Below are 10,991 nucleotides of genomic sequence, written 5' to 3'. Positions count from 1 at the left end.
CTACATGTGTGTTGTGTGTGGGAGGTGTGCGTGTTGTTGCTGCGGCCCTTCCTCTCGTCCCTCTGTGTCAGGAAGGGTCATGCGTCCCTCTGTGTCAGGAAGGGTCATGCGTCCCTCTGTGTCAGGAAGTGTCATGCGTCCCTCTGTGTCAGGAAGGGTCATTCGTCCCTCTGTGTCAGGAAGTGTCATGCGTCCCTCTGTGTCAGGAAGTGCCATGCGTCCCTCTGTGTCAGGAAGGGTCATGCGTCCCTCTGTGTCAGGAAGGATCATGCGTCCCTCTGTGTCAGGAAGGGTCATGCGTCCCTCTGTGTCAGGAAGGGTCATGCGTCCCTCTGTGTCAGGAAGGGTCATGCGTCCCTCTGTGTCAGGAAGTGTCATGCGTCCCTCTGTGTCAGGAAGGGTCATTCGTCCCTCTGTGTCAGGAAGTGTCATGCGTCCCTCTGTGTCAGGAAGGGTCATGCATCCCTCTGTTTCAGGAAGTGTCATGCGTCCCTCTGTGTCATGATGGGTCATGCGTCCCTCTGTCACAGGAAGTGTCATGCGTCCCTCTGTGTCAGGAAGGGTCATGCGTCCCTCTGTGTCAGGAAGGGTCATGCGTCCCTCTGTGTCAGGAAGGGTCATGCGTCCCTCTGTGTCAGGATGGGTCATGCGTCCCTCTGTGTCAGGAAGTGTCATGCGTCCCTCTGTGTCAGGAAGGGTCATTCGTCCCTCTGTGTCAGGATGGGTCATGCGTCCCTCTGTCACAGGAAGTGTCATGCGTCCCTCTGTGTCAGGATGTGTCATGCGTCCCTCTGTGTCAGGAAGGGTCATGCGCCCCCCTGTCACATGAAGGGTCATGCGTCCCTCTGTCACAGGAAGGGTCATGAGGGTTCCTTATTCACGGTTATCTCATCCCACACGGGGCGGTAGATCAGTGTGTTAATTCTTCGTGCAGACGTTCCTGTCAAGTGTTTATGCCGATGCGTCGCTTTCTTGTTTTCTTCCTAATATCCAGCCAAGTGTTGGCCGCATATGACTGACAGTTCCATGACGGTCTCCCACTTGCCCACAGTATCATACTTTTGCCGGAATAAGTATGGGCACGAGACGATATTACTACATATTTATATATATATTGATCAACTAATTCGATATACACTTAGTAGGGATACACCTACAGCTGTTTTGAACACGGGGTGTACAAACAAACTGTCCTGACTGGTGAGCGTGTAAGAAAACATCCTGTGTTAGCAAGGCGTACACTCAACTGAGTATACAGTTATCGAATGGCTAGAATATAGAAAGAAGATGACATTTCAGTCCAAATTTTATTTTGCATGTTTAATGTCCTACGAGATTTACCCGCTGTGTATGTAGAACGATCTGAGATACAGCCAGAGTCTAGAGATTATCAACGCGTATTTTGACGGGGGAATTAGTCTCAGATTGCAGACGAAGAACAAGTTGAGATAGTGATAAAAAACAAAATACAACTACTTATAGAAATAAGTCGAGCGCAGATTCCAACTCTACCACTGCAAATCAAGTCCAGCAAGCAGACATATCCTACTGGCGGTTGTACATACAGGTGCTGTCGGAATAACAGACTAACTAAAAGTAAAGGTGTAAACATATATATACTATTGGATAACAATGGACAGACGAAGAAACAATGGCGTTGTCCTAGATATGGGACTTATGGATGCGATTACAGACTCGGCGAAGGGGAAAGGGTTAAGGCTACGAATGTCATAATGTGAATTGCTGCGACATAATTGACTGCTGTGACCGCTGTGACCGCTGTTACGCATGGATTACATTATATTAAATAGTCCAGATTTCCTAATCGACATGTAACTCAGCACTGTACAAAAGGGAAGTAGTTCAGAAGATGTAATTCTTAAAACATAATACTTTGTCCAAACAGGTGTAGAACGAGTATCGTATTGTCAGGGGGCATTGGATCTGGGAGGCTCTCTAGGGTCTGACACTTCTCCTTCACCAGCATTACAATACGACTGCATACACAAGTGGCATTTAAACTGTGATATGGAATGTTATTGTCCTGAGACTGTTGGAATCTGACTTACGAGGTCCTGAACGTGGTAGAGGCGTAGAGTACGACATAGAAGAGCTGCTCAATGCCCACAAAGGAGACATTCGGGTGTCCGGTAAAATTCTTTTTGTGTGGTATGGTGTGTTGGTAATGTTGTTTTAAGATTGATTAAAACTCTGTTTGCTGTAACATCGAGAAATGTCTGAGTTCACTCATCTATGAAGAATGTAGACTCTGCAGGTCATGCACGGGTCAACAATCATACATAACGTAGCAACAAGGACTCTACACACCGTACATGTGTATTGCATGTACAACCAACAAATGCCAAGAAGGCCCAAAGTACAACATTATTACAATGTCAACCACACGTCGAACATGAACGTTAAAGGACAAAGCGTAAAAAACAGTTCACATGTAGAGCACATACCACATCAGTGGTTTACATGTAGTGCATATACCACATCAGTAGTTTACATGTAGTGCACATACCACATCAGTGGTTTACATGTAGTGCACATACCACATCAGTGGTTTACATGTAGTGCACATACCACATCAGTAGTTTACATGTAGTGCACATACCACATCAGTGGTTTACATGTAGTGCATATACCACATCAGTGGTTTACATGTAGTGCATATACCACATCAGTGGTTTACATGTAGTGCATATACCACATCAGTGGTTTACATGTAGCGCATATACCACATCAGTGGTTTACATGCAGTGCACATACCACATCAGTGGTTTACATGTAGTGCATATACCACATCAGTAGTTTACATGTAGTGCACATACCACATCAGTAGTTTACATGTAGTGCACATACCACATCAGTAGTTTACATGTAGTGCACATACCACATCAGTAGTTTACATGTAGTGCATATACCACATCAGTGGTTTACATGTAGTGCACATACCACATCAGTGGTTTACATGTAGTGCATATACCACATCAGTGGTTTACATGTAGTGCACATACCACATCAGTGGTTTACATGTAGTGCATATACCACATCAGTGGTTTACATGTAGTGCACATACCACATCAGTGGTTTACATGTAGTGCACATACCACATCAGTGGTTTACATGTAGTGCACATACCACATCAGTGGTTTACATGTAGTGCACATACCACATCAGTAGTTTACATGTAGTGCACATACCACATCAGTAGTTTACATGTAGTGCACATACCACATCAGTGGTTTACATGTAGTGCATATACCACATCAGTGGTTTACATGTAGTGCACATACCACATCAGTGGTTTACATGTAGTGCATATACCACATCAGTGGTTTACATGTAGTGCACATACCACATCAGTAGTTTACATGTAGTGCACATACCACATACCATCACCAACCATCAACATATAGACCCCCCTCCTGACCACACCAACCATCAACATATACACACACCCCTTTACACACACGAACATCAAAATATACACTCCCCCCTTTACACACACCAACCATCAACATATACACTCCCCCCTTTACAAACACAAACCATCAACATATACACTCCCCCCCTTTACACACACCAACCATCAACATATACGCTCTTCCCTTTACACACACCAACTATAAACATATACACTCCCCCCTTTACACACACAAACCATCAACATATACACTCCCCCCCTTTACACACACCAACCATCAACATATACACTCTTCCCTTTACACACACCAACTATAAACATATACACTCCCCCCTTTACACACACCAACTATCAACATATACACTCCCCCCTTTACACACACCAACTATCAACATATACACTCCCCCCCTTTACACACACCAACCATCAACATATACACTCCCCCCTTTACACACACCAACTATCAACATATACGCTCCCCCCTTTACACACACCAACCATCAAAATATACACTCCCCCCCTTTACACACACCAACTATCAACATATACACTCCCCCCTTTACACACACAAACCATCAACATATACACTCCCCCCTTTACACACACAAACCATCAACATATACGCTCCCCCCCTTTACACACACAAACTATCAACATATACACTCCCCCCCTTTACACACACCAACCATCAACATATACACTCCCCCCTTTACACACACCAACTATCAACATATACACTCCCCCCTTTACACACACCAACCATCAACATATACACTCCCCCCTTTACACACACCAACTATCAAAATATACACTCCCCCCTTTACACACACAAACCATCAACATATACTCTCCCCCCTTTACACACACCAACCATCAACATATACACTCCCCCCCTTTACACACACCAACCATCAACATATACACTCCCCCCCTTTACACACACGAACCATCAACATATACACCCCCCCCCCCCCCCTACACACACCAACATCAAAATATACACTCCCCTCCTTTACACAACACCAACCATAAACATATACACTCTTCCCTTTACACACACCAACTATCAACATATACACTCCCCCCCCCCCCCCCCTTACACACACAAACCATCAACATATAAACTCCTGACCCCCTTTACACACACCAACCATCAACATATACACTCCCACCTATATACACACCATCCATCAACATATACACTCCCCCCTTTACACATACCAACCATCAACATATACGCTCCCCCCTCCCTTTACACACACCAACCATCAACATATACACTCCCACCTATATACACACCAACCATCAACATATACGCTCCCCCCTCCCTTTACACACACCAACCATCAACATATACACTCCCCCCCTTTACACACACCAACCATCAACATATACGCTCCCCCCTCCCTCTACACACACCAACCATCAACATATACACTCCCCCCTTTACACACACCAACCATCATCATATACGCTCCCCCCTCCCTTTACACACACCAACCATCAACATATACACCCCCCCCCCCCTTTACACACACCAACCATCAACATATACACTCCCCCCCCCCCCCCCCCTTTACACACACCAACCATCAACATATACGCTCCCCCCTCCCTTTACACACACCAACCATCAACATATACTCTCCCCCCTTTACACACACAAACCATCAACATATACGCTCCCCCCCTTTACACACACCAACCATCAACATATACACTCCCCCCCCCCCCTTTACACACACCAACCATCAACATATACGCTCCCCCCTCCCTTTACACACACCAACCATCAACATATACGCTCCCACCTATATACACACCATCCATCAACATATACACTCCCCCCCCCCCTTACACACACCAACCATCAACATATACACTCCCCCCTCCCTTTACACACACCAACCATCAACATATACACTCCCCCCTCCCTTTACACACACCAACCATCAACATATACACTCTCCCCCCCCTCCTCCCCTTACACACACCAACAATCAACATATACACTCCTGACCCCCTTTACACACACCAACTATCAACATATACACTCCCCCCCCCCCCCCTTTACACACACCAACTATCAACATATACACACACCCCTTTACACACACCAACTATCAACATATACACTCCCCCCCCTCCCCCCCCTTTACACACACCAACTATCAACATATACACACACCCCTTTACACATACCAACTATGGTTAATTTTACATTTCAAAACATAACAGGATTGTATATTGAAAAAGCTTCGCCAGCAACAATATATAAACCAATCAGCATGATCCCTGATCGGGATTTACAGCATCAATATATCAAGATCATTCTCTCTCTCGTCCTATGGTAATCAAATCAAAGCATTATAAGCACAAAATGTCTTCTGTACAATTGTCAGCACCCCCCTGCTGTGTCAAGTGTGTTTACGCCTGTAAACGCGGGGTGTCGGAAACGTTCTTAACAGTTTGCATGTAAATACTTTCTATGCTTACAGGAGTTATCAGGTGTTCTCTGTTGATGAAGACATAAGTGGCTACCGCACTTCAACTGCATCTTCAACTGTATCTTCAACAGTATCTTCAACTGTATCTTCAACAGTATATTCAACTGTATCTTCAACTGTATCTTCAACTGTATCTTCAACTGTATCTTCAAAAGTATCTTCAACTGTATCTTCAACTGTATCTTTAACTGTATCTTCAATTTATCTTCAACTGTATCTTCAACTGTATCTTCAACTGTACGTTCAATTGAAAGGCTTACCTCCAACTGCCATTCATGCGGACATGGTGTCAACTTCTGGGGAAATGTTTCTTCCTTTGCCACATTTAATGGATGGGCAGCGAAGTTCAAGGGGGAAAAGAGAGCCTAGCAGATTATCCAGGATCTGGCAGGCCGTCAACTGCCACCACTATGGTCCATTACTTTCTATTAAACACACAATCACGCAACGAAAGTTGGTTATTATCGAATACTAATCATTGACCTAACTATAAATACCAGTTGTGTAATATTTCATGTCCGAATAAAAATATTTTCTCCCTTTTTATCATGTAATTATGTGACCGTTGACATGGCCTTGTAGTGTGAAGTAGTGATTTGCAACCATGGATCAGTCTTGGGTTCCATACTATTAACCAGAGACTAAACAACAGTTAAAACAGTGGAAACATCTGACGGCTCATTCTTCGAACAAGCTAAAATCATCTGTTTCGTCAGCTAGCAAGTTGACGGCTCGCGGTTTTCTACGTGGTTTATACGTCGTGGTAAACTCACTCACTGCCATGACGTTTGTTTTCTTCTCATTGAACATCCTCCGTATTCACCAGATTTGGCATCGTCTGATTTCCACCTCTTCCCAAACTTGAAGAGACTGTCTGGTACGCATTGTGCAAATGATGGTGGCGTCATCTCTGATGTGGAGCACATTTTACACCATCAGTAGGAAGCCTTCTACACCAGTTGAATCCAGGCACTCGTTGTCAGAAGTGTGTAGACCTGTGAGGGGATTAGGTTGAAAACTAATCAGCAACCAACTCCATCTATGTAGTCCATCACAGTCAGGATCAGGACTTTTCAGCCACCCGTCGTAGCTTGTGAAAGGCATTTTAACTTCTGTGAGAGGCCTTTAGAAGTTGGATTACTAAGTAAGGATAAGTTATTTGGATGAACAACGTCTTTGCCAACACCGCTTGCTTGATAAAGGTGTTACACACCGAAACGTCGCTCCTTATTGTGATATAGAAGTAGTTCATCAATAAACTAGTATCTTATCCTTACTGGGAAATGTATTGTTCTCTGATACTTAACCATCGTAAAGATACTCCACACACTAATGTCTTATTTTTCATTTCCTTGTAAGTTCTCCAGTTCTACATGAGTTCAGCAGAACAAGCTCCATCTATGTTATCAGAAGTATGTCATATATGAGTGCTGCAACACTAACCAGATCTCAGGCCAATGTGCTATATGGGTTCCACTGTACAGGACAGATATATGTTGTCTGCATGGACCGTCTCCTGCTCCTGGATGTAGGCCTGGTGCTGCTGCTCGTTATCTCTCCCGAACTCCAGAGAGTCGTAGTCATGGATGACGAGGTTCTCCAGACTGGCGTGAAAGCTTACGTAGGTGTGACCTTCGGGCTGTTGTCTACATCCGGACACCTGTCTCCTGAAAGGGCACCAGGTACACGTGACATACATGTAGGTCATTGCACATGCTAAACACATCTATAATACTCTGGCGTTGGGGACTGTAATTTTGTTACAGGCTTTGTTTTAATTTTAATACAATCGAACATAATGGCCACTTTCCTTAACAATGAACTCAAGTTATGTGACAATATGCGTTTTTATCATCTAAATAGGCCTCCACGGGCCATACAGCCAGGGTGGGATATAGAGATAACTACTACATTAGCGTCTGTCAGATACCAGGTGTCAGATGAATGGTATATAACAGGCATTCACCATTTTCGCACCATTTTTAGTGCCATCATCCGGTCTATTGCTTACTACCCATACCTAGTGTGATCCTCCGCAAATAGTTTCCCATTTTTGTGGTTTATTAAGGTGAATGATGATGCAAACTAAATAAGATCAAAGAACATTTATTAACACACAAATACAATAAAGTCTCGACACAGACAAAGGTGAATTTGACTGACGCATGAGTAGATTCTCTATTACTTGACTGAAGTGTGTCATTGCAATAACGATACTATTTATTTAGTTGTCATCACACGCCATTCCCAGTACCTACTTCCGGATGTACAAGATGAAGCCAACCACCAGAAGCATCCCTACTGACACCCATGAAGTCACCCAGCCGGCGATGTGTACCCGTGACCCTGCCAGACGCTCTACAAGGGAGATAGATACAGAACAGTCTGTATACACAGTTTGACATACCGATAGTAGTCACACAACACATTCGTGTGCAGCTCATACCTTTCCAACTACATGGATATTAATACCGGCAATGTTTGGAGTAAATCGGACAAAGCAAAACCTTCCTTATGGTCTAGACTATTTCAGTACATGTATAATATTTGACCTTGACATCGGTGGCCAGTGGAAAGTGGTGGTGAAAAAAATTCCACTGTGGAAGCCGGGGTAAAATAAGAATTTGAGTGTAGGATACAAAACTTATATCTATAGTATAAAGGTATATAGCTATGCGTTTTCGCCCAGTAGACGTTAGAAAGTAGAAGCAGAGCGGTACAAAGCTACAATTTCGAGGCAACATAATTTGCTGTAGTCTTAGTCTATGGTTTATCTCCGGTGTCCAGAAATGGAATGTAAAGAAAATATAACATGCGAAACGGTTTGAGTGAGTGAGTTGGATTCAACTTTCAACACTATTTCTGTTATAGCCAGGCGTGTCAGCTTAGTGTCAGAAGAAAAGTCCAAAGTAACGTCTACGTCTACTGTCAGTGAATATCGTACTTTGGTCAACTTAGAATTCGTCTGTGAAGAGCATCCATTTCAGTGTTCAAGAACGTCAATAAAGTAATCTGTCAGTAAACACGACCACGAGCACCATCCAAATGTTAAACAAACCATTCCCTATTTGACCAACGGATCATCATCAGGACTCCCGAGGTTATTTAGTGTGTTACCTTCAGACGTTCCACACTCAGCGAAGCAGGTCCCATTCTGCTGACATCCTTCTGCACCATCACAGCATTCACATGAGCGGTTACACACTGTCCCATACAGGCGGCCCTCCACACAGCCTCCACCTGCACACCCAGCAGCACAGGTCAGGTTACACAACACAGGGGAGCGGCCCTCCTTGCATTCACCCAGACACTCTCCTGCTGAATGGCTTCTGGTGGTCATACCCGGTGTAGAGTCGGACTCATCAGCTAGTTGGTGACAAGTTTTGTTCACACAACCATCAGGGCAAATATGACTGCAGGAATGGCCGAATCTTCCTCTGACACAGCCGCTAAGACATCGACCAGTCTGTGAACAGTTCTTCTCAATACAGAGCCCACACTCACTATCACATGATAAACCAAACCAACCCCTGTTGCATCCATCTCTACATGCAAGGTTTCCTGTTTTCTTGTCGCAGGTTCCTTTCTGGCAGTTGGCAGGGCAACGGGACAGACATCCGTCTCCGAGCCACCCGGCTTTGCAGCCTGTGAAACACATTCCTGTGTGTCTACTGCATGTGTTGTTCTCGCAATGCATGGGACAGGATGTCTTGCAGTCAGGTCCCCACCAACCTTTTTCACAGCCGACAGTACAATTTCCATTTTCACATCGTCCTTCGGCACAGCGGACTGGACACCTGTGGAAACATCTTGGGCCATACCATCCCCTCTTGCAACCATCTCCGCACACATCTCGCAGTCTCCCGCAGGTACCGCCTTTACAGTTGGGAGGACATGACCTTTGACACAGGCGGCCATAATAACCCTTGTTGCATCCATTGATACAGAAACCACTCCACTTGTCACAGGCATTATCCAGACACCCGATGCTACACTGGATGTTGCAGTCTCTACCACCGTATCCGGATGTACAATTCTGAGCGCATGGGCCTTCTCTCTTGCCACAGGACTCATCTCCTTGGAGACACAGATTCTGACATGGCGAGCATTCACTGCCATAGTAACCATAAGCACATCCCTCTGAAGTTATAGACGTATTTTATGAATTAACCTGCGCACTAGTTATATCTAGGCAGGGAGTTCGCAGTTAAACTAAGGATGAATATAATATAAAGTAAACCTACCTTTGGTACAAATACCACAGGACTTTTTGCACAATTGTTTCAAGCTGTCTGGTCTATGCTTGCAATGATTGTGTGCGAATGATGAACAGGTGTCGAACGTGTCTTTACATGTCGCCACTGGCAGCACGGACTCTACAGGACAAGTAAAATCATCATCACTTTAGTAAAATATGCTGAAACAATTTTCACAGGTCAAAAATATTATCGCTGCAGTAAATGCTGGAATGGTGTTTACTGGACAATTACCTATTGCCGGTGCTGTCATATAGGCAGGAATCTATTAGAGAATAAGTACAAAGTATATGTTGTGCTCATATAGGCAGGAATATATTAGAGGATAAGTACAAAGTATATGTTGTGCTCATATAGGCAGGAATATATTAGAGGATAAGTACAAAGTATATGTTGTGCTCATATAGGCAGGAATATATTAGAGGATAAGTACAAAGTATTGCTGCTGTCATATATGCAGGAATACTTTCGTGGAAGGCGACTATGCCTGTCAGAGGCGAAAACGGGATCGGGTAGTCAGACTCGCTGACTTGGTTGCGTGGATCGATGCTCATGATATCAATCACTGGAATGCCTGGTCCAGACTCGATTAATTACAGACTGCCGTCATGTAGCCGGAATACAGCTGAGTGCAGCGTTAAATAGCAAACAAACAAACAAACAAAAACACTTAGGGGACAAGTACGGAGAGTTGCTGCTGTCATAGAGGCAGGAATACTTTATAAGACAAGTACGGAGAGTTGCTGTTGTCATAGAGGCAGGAATACTTAAAAGGGCAAGTACAGAGTGTTGCTG

At 44.3% G+C, this 10,991-nt stretch overlaps 1 protein-coding gene across 1 annotated transcript; it reads right to left on the bottom strand.

Annotated features, from left to right (window-relative positions):
- LOC139479446 (high mobility group nucleosome-binding domain-containing protein 5-like) lies at positions 1 to 864 on the bottom strand. The gene has a single exon (XM_071262296.1). The coding sequence runs from the start codon at positions 862 to 864 to the stop codon at positions 1 to 3; it is 864 nt and encodes a 287-aa protein (XP_071118397.1).
- Positions 865 to 10,991: the final 10,127 nt, after the last annotated feature.

Source organism: Haliotis cracherodii, unplaced genomic scaffold (assembly GCF_022045235.1).
Source record: "Haliotis cracherodii isolate W230 unplaced genomic scaffold, xgHalCrac1.p SCAF_4, whole genome shotgun sequence".
NCBI classification, from domain to species: Eukaryota; Metazoa; Mollusca; class Gastropoda; order Lepetellida; family Haliotidae; genus Haliotis; species Haliotis cracherodii.
This window is presented reverse-complemented; position numbering and strand designations above follow the sequence as displayed.